The sequence below is a fragment of the Rhinopithecus roxellana genome, chromosome 10, assembly GCF_007565055.1.
Source record: "Rhinopithecus roxellana isolate Shanxi Qingling chromosome 10, ASM756505v1, whole genome shotgun sequence".
In the NCBI taxonomy this organism is placed as follows: Eukaryota; Metazoa; Chordata; class Mammalia; order Primates; family Cercopithecidae; genus Rhinopithecus; species Rhinopithecus roxellana.
In genome coordinates, this window is record NC_044558.1 from 102617683 (window position 1) to 102635414 (window position 17732).

At 62.0% G+C, this 17732-nt stretch overlaps 1 protein-coding gene across 23 annotated transcripts in view; it reads right to left on the reverse strand.

Annotated features, from left to right (window-relative positions):
• Window positions 1–17732, reverse strand: part of FBRSL1 (fibrosin like 1) — a 93809-nt gene continuing 76077 nt past the window's right edge. For 7 of the 23 annotated variants that reach the window (XM_030938449.1, XM_030938438.1, XM_030938454.1 and 4 more), the window contains 15 exons: window positions 16977–17022; window positions 14401–14716; window positions 14102–14307; window positions 13507–13575; window positions 13119–13336; window positions 12304–12360; window positions 12009–12104; window positions 10478–10546; window positions 10289–10318; window positions 10075–10146; window positions 8633–8765; window positions 3540–3743; window positions 3233–3316; window positions 2796–3000; window positions 1–2196 (listed from right to left, as the gene is read on the reverse strand). In XM_030938449.1, coding sequence (XP_030794309.1) covers window positions 1389–2196; window positions 2796–3000; window positions 3233–3316; window positions 3540–3743; window positions 8633–8765; window positions 10075–10146; window positions 10289–10318; window positions 10478–10546; window positions 12009–12104; window positions 12304–12360; window positions 13119–13336; window positions 13507–13575; window positions 14102–14307; window positions 14401–14716; window positions 16977–17022 — 2613 coding nt within the window. In that variant the 3' untranslated portion in view covers window positions 1–1388. Of the gene's footprint in view, window positions 2197–2795; window positions 3001–3232; window positions 3317–3539; window positions 3744–8632; window positions 8766–10074; window positions 10147–10288; window positions 10319–10477; window positions 10547–12008; window positions 12105–12303; window positions 12361–13118; window positions 13337–13411; window positions 13576–14101; window positions 14308–14400; window positions 14717–16976; window positions 17023–17732 lie in introns of all 23 variants that reach the window. The other 16 variants (XM_030938457.1, XM_030938459.1, XM_030938458.1 and 13 more) reach the window with 13 other exon arrangements.

Here is a 17732-nt window from a genome sequence, read left to right on the forward strand (position 1 = left end):
TTTCATCCAAATCAAGGCTGTATTTATCATCGATTGATATGGGAACAGAATATTCCAAACAAACGGGGTCCACCGTGGAAACGTGGCTGAAACACAGAACTGAGCAAAGCAAGTGGCTCAACAGCTGACCCTGAAGGCTGGGAAGCCTGGCAGGGACACAGCCCAGACGTAGGGGAACACAAAAGGCCTCAAGGGGGGGCAGGGCTTGGGGGGCTCATGTGGGTGAGGGCAAAACCCAAACCGAGAGGAGGCCAGGCAAAGGGCCCGGGAGGCGACGCCCACACCAAGGTGACGCTGATGCCTCAGGCGAAAGAAAACACACAATGGTGATTTTTTTTTTTTTTTTTTTGTACTCAGCCTTTAGACTCTTGTACTTCTAAACCTCCACCGATCTGGTCTACAGATTCCGAGAACACTGCACCATCCACACAAACGTCCACAGAATCGCCCTTGCGGCTGGAGCTGGCCAGTCCTGAAGCCCACAGGAGCCGCCCAGGAGTGCTGTTCTGCTGGCCCAAGGGCCCTGATGGGGGTACCCAAGCCCTCCACGGACCCAGGGGCTGGGAGGTCGCTGGCGGAACCTTCCTCCCCCCACCAGCGGCGGGAGCGCTTGCATAGTTGAAGGAAAGTTGCTGCCATTAAACTTCTGAGAATGTTTACAACCGGCAGCGCCTGGGTTTTTGTGACCATGTTAGACAAACAACCAGAGGGGTTTCTGGAAACCGATTTATAAAGTCTATCTAGATTAAGAATTTAATAACGTCGTATATTTATATCAACAGACTATTTACACGTTTCGTTTGCTTTTTAAAAAACAAACCAAAAAAGAAATTCTCTTACACTTCTGCATAATAAGGCAAAAAACAAAGTTTTGTACATTATTATTATTTTAATATAGATCTGTAACTTCGGTTCCAAGTACCAAGGGGGGGCCAGGGCTGGCCTGAGTGGGGGCCTCACAGTGCGCTGGACAAAGTGACCGGTTTTTCTCCATAAATAAGACAAAGAAACCCTGGGGGTCTGGAGAAGGATCTGAGGCCATTAAACTGCAAATCCCAACCGAAAACGAAGAAGCAAAAGTTTCTTTTTTGGTTCTTTTAAACGTCTAAATAGCATAAAATTAAGAAAAATACAAATCCATTACAAACACTTCTCATTTGTGGGGGGGAAAGGTACAAACGCGATTTTTTTTTTTCCCAACAGCCGAATCCCAAACTCGGAAAACAAAAGATCACCCTCAGAAAAGCCGACACCCAAGTCCCCGCCTCCGCAGGCTGCGGGTGGAGAGGCGGCGTCGCCCCAGGATCGGCGGGAGCTGTGCTTGAGTTCTAGGAACTGATGGAGAAACGGACCGCGGTGCGCTCGGAGAGGCGTCTGCGGCCCCGGGGCTACCGCGCCTCCACCTCCGGGGGGTTTCGGGACGGGGAGTAGTCGCGCGCCTCGCCGGGCCCGAGGCCCCCCAGCGGCGTAGTCCGGCTCCGCGGCGGCCCGGGGGGCGTGGGAGGCCCGGCCGCGGTCACCAGTGGGGGCGGTGCGCCGAGGGCGGCGGCGGCGGGCGGGGTCCGCGCCAGGAGCCCGTTGTGCAGCGCGCCGGGCGCCAGGCGCGGGAAGTGCAGGGCGCCCAGCGAGGGCAGCAGCGCGCCGTCCAGGGCGGGGGCGGCGGGCGGCAGGTGCGGGGCCCGCGCGCGCTCCAGCTCCCCCTGCAGGCGCTCGGGGCTGTAGCCGTGGGGCTCACGGTCGCGGTAGGGGCGCTCCGGGGGCTCCAGGAGGGCGGCGGGGCCCGGGGCGGGGGCGGCAGCGGGGAAGGCGCGGCGGGGCAGCTCCAGGCCGCGGAAAGGCTCCCACGCGAAGCCCGGCGCGCCCAGGCGCTCGCGGCCCAGGCCCAGCTGCAGGGGCGCGGGGTGCAGGGCGCCCCCCGGGGGTTCGGCAGCCTCGTCCTCCCCGCGCTCCTCCTTGACCTTCACGTTTCCCGGAGCAGCCTTGCTGTGGGGCGGGGACGCGTGCGCGGGCATCTTGGCGGCCTCCTCCTTGGCTGGGGAGCGGCTCTCCTTGACCCGAGGTTCGGACTCGCGCTCCGCAGGGGCCCCAGGCCGGCCCAGCTCGCTCTGGCCCCGGAGCAGGAGTCCGCTGACCGGGTGGCCGGCGGGGGTGGCGGGCGAGGCCCGGCTCAGCAGGCGCGTCTTCTCCAGGAGGTCCCTGGAGGCGGCAGGGCGGACCCGTCACCCCCGAGACCTCTGTCCCGCCGAGCGGCGCAGCCCAGGCTGCTCCCATTGCCTGGCGGGGCCTCCAGCTCCTGGGTGGCCGGTGACCCCTCAGCACCCACGGCTCCCGCACCCCCACAGGCTCCCAAAACCTACACGTCCTCTCTCCGCTGGGCGGCCTGGAAACCTCGGCCGAGACACGAAGCAGGATGAGCCGCCAACAGCGACTTCAGCTCCCCACGGGCCCCTCCCTGTTAGGACGGGGACTCCTCCCTCAAACTCTGTGGGTCAGGCCGACCTGGAGGTCTCCCTGATGGCAGGTGTGGGTGCCTGTGGTGGGGGTGGGTCTTCACCCTCCTCACCCTTCCCAGGCCCAGGGCCCGGCCTTCACTCCCCATCGCAGGGAGTCGTCGCCGGGGAGCAGAACTTTGGTCCCCATACCCGGGGGCTCAGCACAGAGCTGGACAGAGCATGAGTGGGCAGCAGTGCGGCGAGGAGGGGGAGAGGAAACGGGGAGCAGGAGAGGGGGGAGGGGGAGAGAGAACGGGGGGCTGGGGGCTACGGTGGGGGGATAGGGAACAAGAGACCACTCACCGTTCCTGCTCCTCCTTGCCATTGTCCGGCTCTCGGTCATGGTTGGTCAGGGCTGACACCCGCTCCACCTCCACGGACTTGGGCCACGGGGGTGGGGCGGGGAAGGAGGGTGGTGCCCGGTGCAGTCGGTTCCAGGCCTCGTGGGGGCTGGGAAGGCCGTGCACGGAGGAGCCCTCCTTGGGGGCAAAGATGCTGCCGCCAGGAGCTGGGGGGAGGCCACGAAGCGTGAGGTTGGGTCTCTCCCTCCCCAGCCACACTCCAGGAGAACCCAGGAGGGGTTTTAGGAGGGTCCCAGGAGACATTGAGAAGGGGGTGCCTCCAGGGGGCCCAGCCCAGAGAGGAGGGAGGTCAGCCAGGCATCAGGGTTCCTGCGGAGGACACAGGCATGGGGGAGGGGCGCGGGCATCGGAGGAGGGGGCACAGGCTGGGTCACTCACCCAGTGCGTGGCTGCCCAGGCCCCCAAAGGCGTGGCTGCTCAGGCTCCCCAGGCCCCCGAAGGTGCTCGGTCTGCTGAAAGGGTCTGTGGGGGCAACCGCAAGCCCCAGAGGTCTGTGAGGTGTGGGCTGCAGCTCCCACCTGGCCCAGTGGGGCTGCTGCAGAGGCTTCCGGCCTGGTGGGTGCTGCCTGCATGACCCAAGGGGCTCCCTGGGGCTTGGGGCCACCTTCTCGCCCACCTATTTCCCCCACCCCAAGGCTGCTGAGGAACCAGCCCGGCTGCGTGGGCTAAATTCAGAGGCACCCACCTGTCAGGGGGCCAGCGGGCAGGAAGCTGCCGGGATGGGCTGAGGCTCCAAATGGGTTGGAGGCAGGATGGGCGGCACCTGGGGGGGGCAGCCAGGTTTGACAGAGGCCAGGAGAGAGCACCAGGGCCTCCCATCTGCAGCTCTGTTCACAGGGGGGACCCCAGTTTCCTCTGTGAACCTTCACCTCCCATTCTCTCGCATGCCCTGAGGGGTGAAGTGTGTCCAGTCAGAGTAAGAGGTGGAATTTACCCCACAATTCGGAGGAGGTTTGACTTGGGGCTGCAGTTGCAGCCATCCTGGGAACCCAAGGGGGGCAGGGAGGGAGGTGGTGAGTGCAGTACAGCCCTCAGAGCAAAGGGGCCACAACTTGGGCAGAGACAAAGTCCAAGTAACATGTGCCTTGATCGGACCACTCCTGAAGCCCTTATCCCAGAGCTTTCACCTGGGAGCTGATAAATGGTCCTCACTTCTTAATGTGGTGCTGGGCCTCAGGCCCGGATGGACATGGTGCTGTCTTGGAGGCTGCACGTCGCAGCCCCTCGTGGCATTTCTGGGCACAGGCCTAGCCCACAGCGCCATGTCAACATCAGCCCTGGCCCCCCAACAACCTGGGAGAGCAACCATGTGGGGCCCTGGCCCTGCAAGCGGCTGCTGCAGGGGACTCAGTGCTGTTGGGCCAGGGGCCGTCCTGCACATGGGTCCAGAGGGCAGGTTTCTGGTAAAGACCAGCAGGGCGTCATCTTTAGGTTACTCTGGCTCCCTCCCAGCCCTAATCCTGGGGACCCCAAAGACGGGGTGCTCACGCCTCCCATGTAGGACACGGCGGGTTGTGTTCAGAGCTTCTGGTCTCCACCGAGCTCTGGCATGAAAGCTGATGCCACTCCTCTAAACTAGAGAGGAAGACAGCCTGCCCCATGCCATGAAAACACAGCTTGTCAAAGTGTGTGCAGCAAGAGGTGGAAGGAAGCACACTGCCTCAAATGCCTACACTTAGACACTGAGGACTTAACATTCTCAACCTCCAGATCAAGCAAGAAGGGGCCAGAAAAGTGAGCCACACACAGGAAAACACACAGAGAAGGCAACAAGGTCAAAGCTGCTCCTTTAAAAATACCGGTGAAATTGGTCAGGCGCAGTGGGTCATGCCTGTAATCCCAGCACTTTGGGAGGCCAAGACAGGAGGATCACTTGAGGTCAGGAGTTGGAGACGAGCCTGGCCAACATGGTGAAACCCCGTCTCTACTAAAAATACAAAAATGAGCCAGGTGTAGTGTCGCTTGCCTGTAATCCCAGCTACTTGGGAGGCTGAGGCAGGAGAATCACTTGAACCCGGTAGGTAGAGGTTGCAGTGAGCCAAGATCATACCACTGTACTCCAGCCTGGCGACAGAGCAAGAATTCGTCTCAAAATAAATAAACAAATAAATAAATAGAAATAAAATGAAATACTGGTGAAATGGACGAACTTCTGGTGAGATTAATGAAGGAAAAAAGACAAGATGGCACAGCCAAGCAATATTAAGATTACCAGGGCCTGCGGAGTTCAGGCGTGACGGATGGACAGCTATGGAGCCTGCCCCAAATCAACTTACTAGAAACACTCGAGTTACCGAAACCAATTCAAGAAGAAACAGCTTGAGGAATACCACACCCTACGGGGAAAAACAATCAATACCTGGAACCTGAAGTGTGAGCCTGCCAAGCCTTGAAGGAAGTGATGACTGGACCTCACGAGAGCTCTTCCAGACAACAGGAAAAAGGAAAGCTCCGTAACTCGCTGAAGAAGGCAAACAGCCCTCATGACAAAACCTGACAGACGCAGTACAGGAAGGGAAACTACAGGCCAGGCTTACTCGGGGAAACTCATCTGAAACAAAGCACTGGAAAAGTGGCTCCAGAAATGTATCAACCGTTTATACAAGGAGGCAAAACCATCCACTTGTAGATATGACTTTCTACACAGAAAAGGTGAAGGAATTGACAGACAGATGTCTTTGCATTCGTAAGAATTTAGCAAGATTGCTAGTTACAAAATGAAGAGATGGCACACGAATCTTCAAAACAGATATGCACTTGTTTTCTAGCAACAGCTAAAGAAATGTAACTTACAAATTCCAATCATAGTATTAGTAAAATATAAAGCATCTATGACTAATTCTACTAAGACCTAAATGAATGAGATACTCTATGATCAGGGATAGGAAAATGATACCAGAGACGACATATGAATTCCTCGTAGGTTGATGTACACCTTTAACCCAATCCCAGTGAAAGCCGGAACCTAACAGGCAGATTGAGAGTTTATATGGAAGAGAAAAAAAGAGCAACAAGGGATCATCCTGCCCCTGCCAGCCAGATGTCAAGACCTGCCAAGGAGATGGAGGAGGCAGCGCTGGCCCCAGGGGGCCCAGTCTTGCAGGACAAATAGCAGAGCATTGAGAGACAGCCACCAGGTGTCCAGAGGAGGGAAGGGGAGGCAGGGAAGGAGCAGGGTCAGTGGGGCGGGCAGTGTGGGGGGCCCAGAACTGGGCGCCACACTGAGCAGGTATCCTGGGGGCTTGAGCCAGGCTGCGGACAGCCAGAAACTGCAGCCTGGACTTCTGCTTTCTGAGAAACCCAGACGACTGGGAAGCTCCATGGCCCAGAGGCCACCATGCTTGTGAAACCAGCCTCAGGTGGCTGCTGGGGACACTCATCACCCTTGTGTGAACAGGGCTCTGCCCTCGCATGTCCACGTGCAACGTGGCATCAAATGGTCACGAACGCGGAAGAGACTGAGCACGGTGAAGAGAGAGTGAGGGGGGCTGCAGCGGGGGTTGGGAGCTCTGAGGAAGGGACAGGCCTCAAGGACCTGGTGGCTAGGGAAGGTTCCAACAGCAGGACAAGTGGGCAACGCAGAGCCCATGTGTGTGCCTGTGCGTGCACGTGTGCCTGTGCCTGTGTGTACGTGTACGCCTGTGCATGTGCCTGTGTATGTGTGTGCCTGTGCGTGTACGTGTGTGCCTGTGTACTTGTGTGTACGTGCCTGTGCGTGTACGTGTGTGCCTGTGTACATGTGCCTGTGTGCGTACGTGTGCATGTGCATGTACGTGTGTGCCTGTGCGTGTACGTGTGCCTGTGCGTGTACGTTCCTGTGTGTGTACGTGTGCGTGTATGTGCCTGTGCGTGTGCATGTAGCTGACCCTTGAACACTACGGGTTTGAACTGTGCGGGTCCACTTAGACATGGATTTTCTTCCACCCCTGCCACCTGAGACAGCAAGACCAGTCCCTCCTCCTCCTCAGCCACACTTAGCGCGAGGACAAGGATGAAGACCTTTAGGATAATCCACTTCCACGCAGTGAATAGCAAATATCTTTACTCTTCCCTATGATTTTTTTTTTTTTTTTTTGGTGACAGGGTCTTGCTCTGTTGCCCAGCCTGGAGAGCACTGGCGCAATCATGGCTCACTGCAACCTTGACCTCCTGGGCTCAAGTAACCCTCCCGCCTCAGCCTCCTGAGTAGCTGGGACCACAGGCGCCCACCATGCCTGGCCATGATCTCTCTCATAAGGTTTTCTTTTCTCTAGTGGATGTTACTGTAAGAATACAATCCATCATACATGTAACACACAAAACAGGCGTTCAGCAAGTGTTCATGCCATCGTAAGAATTCCTGTCAACTGTAGGCTGAGTTAAGTTTTGGGGGAGTCAAAGTTATACCTGGATTTTCAACTGTGTGGTGGGGAGTGACCCAGCCTGTGGTTCAAGGAGCAGCTGTATGTGGATGTGCATGCTTCATGTGTGTGCACATGCATGGATGTGTATGTGGAACTGTGTGTAACTGTGTATGTGTAGAAAGGCGTGTACCGCACAGGCTGAGACACCATCTTTGGAAAGGTCTGTACAGACGGCTGGCCCTCAGCCGGCCTCTGGGCGCCCAGACTGTGTCCATCCCACACTATGGTTGAGCTTCAAGCCCACTTTCCTCCCGGGGCCTGGAATGTGGACTTGTGCCAGGCAGTGGTGCCCACAGACCAGCACCCTAGAGCCTGGGTGCCTCTGCGTGCCTGGAGGACACTGGCGTGTGGTCACGTTGCATTGCCGGGGGAGGGGGTGATTCGGGAGCGGGTGACTCGGGGAGGGGGTGACTCGGGGAGGGGGTGACCTGGGGGAGGGGGTGACCCGGGGGAGGGCATGGCCTGGGGGAGCGGGTGACTCGGGGGGGGGTGTGACCCTGGGGAGTGGGTGACTTGGGGGAGGGGGTGACCTGGGGGAGCAGGTGACTCCGAAGGGCAGGGAGGTCCTCGCTGCTCCCGGCAGACCCCAACCTGGGCCGTGCCACTGAGAACAGTACAGGCCAAGTCCTGGGACCCTCCCTAGGAAACCACCGCAGCTGGGCTGGTCCTGGGACCCCCAGAGCAGCCATGCACATCAGGAAGGGGCACTGGGGTATGGGCCCAGCCCGGCCTCAGGAGCAGCTTCCTGCTGTTCAGCGAGAGGCCAAACTCCTCCTGGGACGGCGGGGGCTGGAGACAGAAGGGGGTAGCCCTGCGAGGGCCTGGGACGGGGGCGGCTGGGAGACAGAAGGGGGTAGCCTCGCGAGGGCCTGGGATACGGGGACTGGGAGACAGAAGGGGGTAGCCTCGAGAGGGCCTGGGACGCGGGGGCTGGGAGACAGAAGGGGGTAGCCCCATGAGGGCCTGGGACGGCAGGGGCTGGGAGACAGAAGGGGGTAGCCCTGCGAGGGCCTGGGACAGCGGGGGCTGGGAGACAGAAGGGGGTAGCCTCGCGAGGGCCTGGGTCCCTGTCACTCTTTTGCCTCTGGTGGGGCCAGAACAGGGAGCCCCAGAGAGGGGGAGTGGCCAGGACCAGCCGCCTCAGAGCTGCGTGCGTGGGCTGAAGGCCCCCAGGACACACTGGGCAGGACTTGGTGGGGAGGAGAGGTGAGGTGAGGGAGTTGCCAGGCTTTGACCTGAGTAAATGGTGAGCATCAAAAAGCAAAAACTGGTGCTGAGGTCCAGAGAACGTTCTCACTCCTGGCACAGGAAGGCAGGCTCGGCCGGGCAGGAGCAGGTTTCTGTGTCCCCCACCCGGCCCCTGATTCCCTCTCACCTGTGCTGGGGAAGAGGGGCCGGGCCAGGTCCTGTGGGTAGTGGAAGCCAGCAAACACGCCCGGGGCGGGGGGTCTGCCGAACAGGTCCAGCTTGGCACCCACCTCCAGCTTGTGGGGGTCCAGCTGCATCTCCTGGGAGGATAGAGCGTGTGAGGGCTGCCTGCCCGGCGACCAGCCCCGACCACAGGAAGCCCAGGCCTGGGGGGTCGCAGGGACTGGGTGTGAGTCAGTTCAGAAAGGAGAGCAGGTGGGATGAATTTCAAGGATGTATTCTCCAACTCAGAATGATGGAAACGTTACCGTCATCAGCAAAAAAGGTGTACGGGAGGGCTCACGTCCTCTGAACTATGTATGTACTTAGCACATCTCAGCTGGCATGTTATGTGGTCATGGAAAATAACTTACTTTTTCTGTTTTTAGATTCTTTTAAAAGTTAAGGCCAGGCACGGTGGCTCACGCCTATAATCCCAGCACTTTGGGAGGCTGAGGCGGGCGGATCACGAGGTCAGGAGATCGAGACCATCCTGGCTAACACAGTGAAACTCCATCTCTACTAAAAATACAAAAAATTAGCCGGGCGTGGCAGCGGGCGCCTGTAGTTCCAGCTACTCAGGAGACTGAGGCAGGAGAATGGCGTGAACCCGGGAGGCGGAGCTTGCAGTGAGCTGATATCGGGCCACTCACTCCAGCCTGGGCGACAGAGTGAGACTCCGTCTCAAAAAAACAAAAAAAACAAAAATAAACAAAAAAAAAAAAACCAGCGTTCTGCTCTGAGTCCCATCCTGCTGATACCTCTCCCAAAGGGCATTTAGGACGCAACGATTTTTAAGAGTTGTATGCGCAGGTCATGTGTGTCATCGAGAACAGCACAGGGACAGAAGAGGCACAGGGTCCCACGGGGTTGAGGCCACAGTCCCACTGTCCTGGCCTCCCAGGACTCTATCCCGCCCCCACGGCTCCTAGCCTGATGGGACCTGCACCAAGCTGCCCACGGGGCCCTCCTTCCTCAGCCTTCCCAGGTGCACATCAGTTGTGAGCGCCCAGGGTCCACCTAGGTCACTGCTGAAGACCGAGGAATACAGCAGGCACTCAATCGCTGCAGGGAGAGGGGGCGGGGCAGAGGACCCTAGAGGCACCCCAGTGACTTGGGGAACTGGTGCGGCACCCCGTGCCCCTGCTCTGCTCCCCATGACCCAGCCAACACGCCTCGCCAAGGGGAGGGCCTTGCAGCACCCGGGCACCCAGCACTGCCTTGTGGCCTCGCTGACCTGCTTAGAGTAAGAGCCCAGTGCCCAGACGAAGGGGGAGGCAGCTCATGCGTGAGGATCACACCGGTGCACATGCGTGTAAACACACTTGCCTCACGCCTGGCCTTCCAGGGCCCAACCAGGCTGGAGACAGGGGGTCCACAAGCACCCCACACCAGCCCAAGTGGTCTCACCTTCATCTTCTGCTGGTGGCGGTAGATCTGCCAGGCGATCTGCACGTGCACGGCACACCACCTCCCTGGCTTCTGAGACAGGACGGAAGCACTCAGTGGGGCTGGCGCCACCCCCACCCATGTCTTCTGCAGACTCTTGTTGTCACGGGCCCCCCGAGGCCACCCCGGAGGCACCAGTCTTCCCCTGCCACAGGCCTTCCCAACGCACACTCACCTTAACCACCGCCCGGTACGGGTCAGACACCTGTCGAGACAGGAAAGGAGTGTTAGGTCCAAGCCCCTCAGGAGGCTGAGTCCTGGGGGTGCAGGGGACATGGCCCCTTTGCTGTGGCCACCAGCCCACCCAGGGCCGGGCCAGGGCAGGCCATCACGGGGGTGGGGATGGGTGCCCACTGACACCTACCCCAGGCGCTTTCTGCAGGAGTGTGTGAACCGCACCAGCCCGGCGGGCCACCTCAATGGGGTTTGAAGTCTGAGGGGAGAAAGAGAGAGAGAGCTTGTGTGCGCGTGGGGCAGCCCAGGCAGGAGCACACCTCGGGGCTTCCTGGGTCTGGCATGGGCCTGTGCCCTGCTTTGCCTTGCTGTGGGGCCCCGCACGCTATTACCCAGAGGCAGTCTGCCCTCCCTCACAGAACCACCACACCTTTAGCCCGCCAGTTTCTGCAAAGGTGGGAAGAAGGTGCTCTTGCCAGAGAAGGTGGGTGACCCTCCCCGGGGAGCCACCTGCTGCCAGGGCTGAGTCAGCCCCACCCGGACGGGAGTGGTGCCAACCTAGTCTCCAGCCCAGGAGAAGCTGCTGGGAGCCTGGATGGGCCAAGGGAAGACGGTCGTTTCCCACTAGGGATGCCAGGGAAAGGGAGGTCCCAAAGCAAAGACTGGTCGTCACACCACACTCCTTTCCTGCCCAGACTGGCTCAAGTACCCCTTCCCTCTGGGCTACCGCCCTGCCCAGGAGCAGCTGTGCTCAGGGTGAGGCCGGGACAGGTTCCTTCCCTCCCAGACTCCGGGCCTCAGTGTCCTGGCTGTCTGGGCTCAGGGCAGTGCCCCCAAGAGTCCCAGTCTGGGGGTCCCCGCTCGACATCTGCGGGTGAACCACATGCATCCCCCCTTCTCCATTCATCTGAATTCCTCAACCACGGGGTCTGGGGGCCCAAGACCCTCTGGTGCCCAGGGGTGCCTGGTCCTCGGAAGCGCTATCTGCCCATCCACGAGGTGGGTGGTGCCCCAGGTGAGCCCAGGTGTGTGTACTGGGGCCTTCAGGGCAGCTATGGGCAATGAGTTGGGGGCTGCAGGATCCTATCAGGTGAAGGGCTTGGCAGCTACCGGGGATGGCCCAGGCCCCATCTTCAGAACCCAAGGCCCACAGGTGAGGAGGCTTCAGGACTGAGGTGTGTGCCACTCCGTGGAGGGTGGGGTTACAGCACAAGGCCGGGGACAGTGAGGAGGATCACAGGGTTCCCTCTCCCCTGGCTGAAGTGGCAGACAATCTCCTGAGGTGCGGACGGTCCCATAAGGCCTGGGTCCCCTGTGGTGCGGGCGGCCCCGTAAGGCCTGGGTTCCCTGCGGTGTGGATGGCCCTGTGAGAACCAAGTTCCCTGTGGTGTGGACAGCCTGTGAGGCTGCCGTCCACACTGGGGCCTCCTGCCAAGGACTGGAATGTTCTCCATCGAGGCTTCCACAGTGTGCCCTCTGCACGGTCCCACCACCTCCCAGGGCTGCCCCCAGGTCAGACCCCCTGCTCCTGCCACGGTGGCCACACACAGACCGCAGGGCCCCCCACCCTAGCCAGGGCTGCTCATGCCAGCACCGAGATGACGACAGGTACAAGGGAGGGAAGTGGGGGTGGTTGTGGGCAGAGAGTTTGGGGAGGTTGTCATGCACTCCCTCCAAAATCCCCCCACTGTGCCTGCCCCACCTGCCAGGGGCAGTGGTACCTTGGGCTGAAAAGCACCCTGCAGGGAGCCGAAGGGGCCGGGGTGTGGGAGCAGGCTGGGCAGTCCCGGGATGGCAGGTGGGAAGGACGGGAAGAACTGTAAGAGAAGGAGAGTGGATGGAGTATGGGGCCCAAGTCCCCACCTCACCCTCTGCCTGTAACCAGGAGGTGGGACCAACGCAGCAGGGGCAAGGCCAGGCGAGGTACGGCCCCATCCACCCACAGCCCCACCTGCCCGCCCGTAGCCAGGGCCTGCGTGCACAGCGACACGCGCCGGGCCCCTTGGGGACACTCACACTCACGCTGGAATGTCGGAAGTAGGGGCTGTCCAGCTTGGGCGCGTACTTGTCAAACTGGAAGGGAAGGACGGGAAGGTGAGGCCCCGCACACACGACACCCTCGCTGGGCCCCGGCCCCCGCCCACCTGGCCGCGCTGGACAGTGACAGGACGGCGCTGTGCTTCCCGAGGCTGGCGGCTGCAGCCAGCCGTCCCAGGTTCCCCCACGGCTCTGAACTCAGTCTCAGGCCAGGGCGGCCCCTCCATTCTAAGGCTCCCCTTGCATGGGGTGGGAACTGGGGTCACTCGGGCAGTCTGTGTGCCCGGCTGAGACCTCGGGCATGAAGCCCTGGCTGCTGGGCCGTGCTGGGGACACACCCGGTAACTGACAAACTGGCCAGTTTCCAAATAAAACTCGAGAGAGTGGAGGGAACTTGAGCCCCCAGCAGCTCCCTGCTCAGACCGGGCCTCCGGGTCGGGGGACATGGGAGGCACCCTGAGTCCTGGTCCCTGTGTCCCTCAGGCCTGTCTGGGCCTTCCAGCCCTGGCAATGGGATCTAGTGCGGGTGTGAGGGTGTCCCATGCACGTGGGCACGGGGTGCCTGCCTAAGTCCAGGAACACGGCCCAGGGTGGGGACCTCATGGCACGGCTTGGGGTGGGGACACCAGAGGGCACGCTGGGGACTGGACAGACGGACGGATGACAGAGAGGTGCGGCCGGCCCCCCACCTCCTCCTGGGCTGGTGTGCGTGCGAGCGTGTGTCTGCGTGTGCCTGCTGCGTGTCCCCGCCCCACGCCCGCCCCCGCCCCCTGCCAGCACGCGGGCCTACGCACCGGCGGGGGTGCGGCGGGCGGCGTCGGGGGCAGCCCTGCGGGGAAGGGGGCGAATGTGTGTTGGTGCTGGTGTGTGTGTTGGTGCGTGTGCTGGTGTGTGTGCTGGTGCTGATGGAACTCCGCCCGCAGCAGAGCCCCCGGGCCCAGGGAGGCGCCAGGCCGCTCGGCGCTCTGCACCAGAAACCGCGTGTTCAGCTCTTGCCTGAGCAGCTCGTGATCTACAAGAGAAAAAGAGAGAGAGACAGAGAGGCACGTTGGCCGCGGGCTCCCGGTGGGGCGAGGCGGATAGTCACCTGGCACTCCCGGGGTCGGCAGGCCAAGCCGGGGTGGCCGCTCGCCACGTGCGGGCCCAGGGGTGCAGGTAAGAGAGGAGCCTGTGACCAAGTACCAATCAGAATCCCCGAATGAGGCTGGCAATACATGATTGGCTGGCTGAATGAGACCGACAGGCTGGCATCTAGAGGCAAGAGAGAACACGGTGAGCCCCTCCCCAGGAGCCAGGGTCCAGCCACCCCCAGGCCAGCGTCCTGGTCCCATCCCGGGACACATGGTCATCCCCAGCCTGGGCCAGCCTGACTCGGAGCCTGAGGAAGCGCCTGGGGGCTGAGGGAGGAAGCCTTCGCGGTTGGGGTTCCATTGGGATGGCGCCTGCTTGATGTGCGGTCCCCTCCTCCCAGGGCTCAGGACCCAGCAGGCTGCGGGGGAGGCCTGGCCCCAGCAGGGGAGGCCTGTGGGCCTGTCTCAACGTGAACACGTCTGCACATGCACGCGCACATGTGTCCTGCCTGTCCCCGCACGCACACGGCCCGTGGCCCAGCAGGGACCCCTGGGGAAAGGCACACCTGGAGGCACCATTCAGAGAGGTGCCCAGGATCCGCGGAGCCCGCAGCAGGTGGAGGGCCCGGCTGTGCGCCCCTCCCCAGTGGCTGTGTCCCCACACCCCCTACCCCCGCCCTGGGTGAGATCGCGGCCGAGACACCTACCGGCCGGGTGTCCTGGGAGGACCAGGCTGCTGGCCGGCAGCGCCGGGGGCGGGGGCAGTGTTGGGGGCGCGGCAAACATGGCCGCGTGGAGCTGGTGCTGCGCCTGGGCCCGGAGCGCCAGGTGTGAGGTAGACAGGTGGGGGCCCGGCCCGTGAGGCGACAGCGACACGTGCTTCCCCAGGCCCAGGGGGGCGCTGCTGCTCCTGCTGCGGGACACGGGGCTCAGTGCCTGCCAGCCCGGCCCCTGCAGAGCCCCCCAGCCTGAGGCCGCACAGGCCCCGCCCCCGCGGGGACCCCACCTGAGGCCGTGCAGGCCGTTGGCTGCCGCCTGGCCGTGGCCCGCGAAGGCGCCCAGGGATGCAGGCACGTGTGTCGGGAGCAGGCCGCGGGGCTGCGGGGGTGGCGGCTGCGGGGTGTGGCGGGGCGGGGCAGGGGGCTCCTTCTTCACCAGGGGGCTGGCGCGGGAGCCGGGCGGGGGCCCCGGGCAGGGCGCGGCGTGGGGCGCGGGGCTGGCCGCGGGCAGGAAGCTCTCGGCGCTGAGCTCACGGCTGCGCTCCAGGCCTGACACCTTGGGCACCGCCCCGGCCTTGGCCTCCGACTTCTCAAGCGCTGGGCCTGCAGAGAGAGGGTGGCTGCGTTCAGACCAGCAGGGCCTCGTCCCTGCCCCTCCTGTGGCCCAGAGAGCCCTGGAAGATGCCCGGTGCCCAGGCCATGTCTGGTCTCCTGCTGTGCCCCCATTTCAGATGAGGCAGTCACGGAGCCCACACAGCCAGCTGGATCTCACCGAGGCTCCAGGCCCCGCCCAGCGGAGGGAGCTGGCTTGGGAGCCCGGGCCTGGGTCGGGGGTCGGGGTGGGTAGCCCACCTGCCCGAAGGTGCATGCAGGGACAGGACAGGACCTGCAGGAGTCAGTCCCTGGGCAAGGGCTGCTATGACCTCATTTAACAGACAGAACCAAGACATATCAAGGACTTGGCCCAAGAGGGGAGCTGGATTTGAATGCAGGAGCTAGGGCCTGTGTGCCTATGCCTCATGTTCACTGCTCCCGGATGTGCCCCCAGCCCAGGACATGGCTCCATCCCACCCCAGCAGCAGCGCCCACAGCTGGTGCCCACCTTTTCTTTCTGGAACCCCCTCGTGGAAGGCTTGACCACTTCCCGGAGACTTGGGCAGGGACTGGGGGGGAGGCTGCCCCTGTGACTGCCCACCTAGACATGTTCCCTGCAGGTCCTGTGGGCCCATTTGAGCCTCTGGGGCCTGCCCCCCCCCCCCCCCCGCACTCCCCAAACCCTCCTTTTGAGGCCCCTTCAGGCAGGTCTCAGATCAAGTCCCCAGGAGCCAGGAGAGGGCAGTGTCCATGCAGCGGAGCTCCTGTTGCCTGGGGTCAGGAGCTGTCACAGTCAGGGGGTCAGGAGCTGTCACAGTCGGGGGCCAGTTTCACAGAAGCAAAACCAGGTTCCAAATGCGACATGCCTCCTGTCCCTGGCAGACCCTGCTTCCTTCCTGAGGCCTTGGGATGGTGGAGCCATGGCCCACGGGGACAGCTGCAGCCATCCCTGCCCCATGTGACCATGGAGCCTGGTCTGCTGGGGCCTCAGGCAGCTCCTCCCAGGCAAAAACAGGCAGCAGGAAGCAGCCCCATCTTCACCCTTCATCTGGGGCCAGGCCTTCCACAGCAGCCACCACCCAGTGACCACAGAGAGGCTGTGCAGGGGACACAGGAGAGAGGGAGCCCACAGCACTGTCTCCACCAGTTTTCCCAGCCCCCTGGGTCAGCCCCACCGGACCTCTCCTCCTCTCTCCCACATCTCCAAGCCAGCCCTTCGCACAGTAAGAGCCGTGATCAGGATGGAAAGAGACTTGGGCTGCGGGCCTCCTGTGCCCTTCTAGCACCTCCAGCCCTCACTGGCACATTGTCCATCCAGATGCAGCAGCAGCAGCCGCGGCAGTGAGCTGAGTATTCAACAGCCCCACGTGACACTCTCTCTGCAAGGCCAGCTGCCTCTCCTGTTGGGGTCCGTCCCATGCACACCCCTTCCGACACCACTCCATCTGCACCTGCTTTGCTGAGATGCTCTGATGTGAACAAGCTTCCAAAACTTGAAGGCAGGTGAAGGCCACGACTGCTACAGGGCAGTAGGGCCCCTCCCTGCCGGCGTTGGCAGGGCCTGTCCTGTCTAATCACATCCGGGTGAAGCCGTCCCAGCAAAAGGGCGGTTCCAGCTGGAAACCCAGAGAGGTGGGAGCCGAGACCCCATGGTTCTGCCAGAGATGCTGCCCGCCTAGGCCCTGGTGTGGGAATCCCAGGATCCCAGCACCAAGGAGGCCCTAAGAAGACGCGGGGGCTACCCCCTCTGGAGAGGGTTGCTGGACCGTAAACACCCCGCCCCACAGCTCACGGCCACAGGGTATGACAGCCTGGCCTGGAAAGGCTCTTCAGGCCCCTCTACCGCACCACAGGGCCTCGCAGGCTGCAAAGCCAGGGACGTGAGTCTGAGTCCTGTTTCTCTTTCACTCAGCAGCCTCAGGTGCTTGTGATGCCTGTGGCGGGGGGGCCTCCAGTGCCAGCTGGTCCTGAGTGTCTGACCCCACGAGCCTGGGGAGGGCCTGAGAGCAGGCGTTCCTAATGGTTCCACCTTGGCAGCCGCTGCTGCGAGCGGAGCCCAGGCCCTGCCTACGGCTCAGTGGCCTCCTCTACTCTCCCCTGCTCCTGGGGGCTTCCCAGCAATCCCAGCACCCTAGTTCGACCCAGTTCTGCACCCCAGGCCCCAAGGCCATCTCTCCCCAGACTTCAGGGGGATGTCCTGCCACCAAGATGCAGGGCGTACCATGTCCCTTCAGAGGCCCAGGAGCTGAGCTGAGGGGGACCCACTTACCTTTATCAGTTCCTGGGGCAAAGAGCTTCTCGGAGCCCACGGATGCCTAGAGAGAGAGAAAGGGGTCGGGGCAGTCAGGGTGGTCCTCATCCTCGTGGACACTGCACCCGATGCCTACACACAAGTCTGGGTGGGTTTCCAGCAGAGCCAGGCAGGATGTGCCCTTGTGGATGCCCCATGTATGAGGTGAACACGCTTAGTCCTGAGCTCCACACGTGTGTACATGTGCTCACACCGGGGGCACACGGGCCCCTCTCTGCTCAGAGCAGCTTCCTAGAGGGGGTCTGAGTGAAGATGGGGTTTGAGGGGGGATCAGGAACCAAGGCTGTTGCTGGCGTGCCCTGGGGGAGCACTGGCATTTGGCAAATCTGCATCCCTCCCAGGAGAACCAGCACCAGGAGCTGTTTGGGCCCCCACCCGTCAGGCCAGAGGTGGATGATGGAGAATCCCAGAACACACGTCCTGTTCCCAACCACGGCCCAGCACAGGCGCCTTGGCAAAAGTGAGAGAACCAGGATACCGACCAGGCTGGACATCTGGGTCCACCAGGCCGCAGGACACCTCGCTATGCTCCCGGGCTGGCTGAGCTCCAGGCCTGGTGCCCAGCGCCCACAGGACACTGCGCTATGTACCTGGGGCCATTTGAGCTCCCAGCACCCACAGGACAGCGCGCTATGTGCCTGGGGCCGGCTGAGCTCCCAGCAGCCACAGAACACCGCGCTACGTGCCTGGGGCCGGCCGAGCTCCCAACACCCA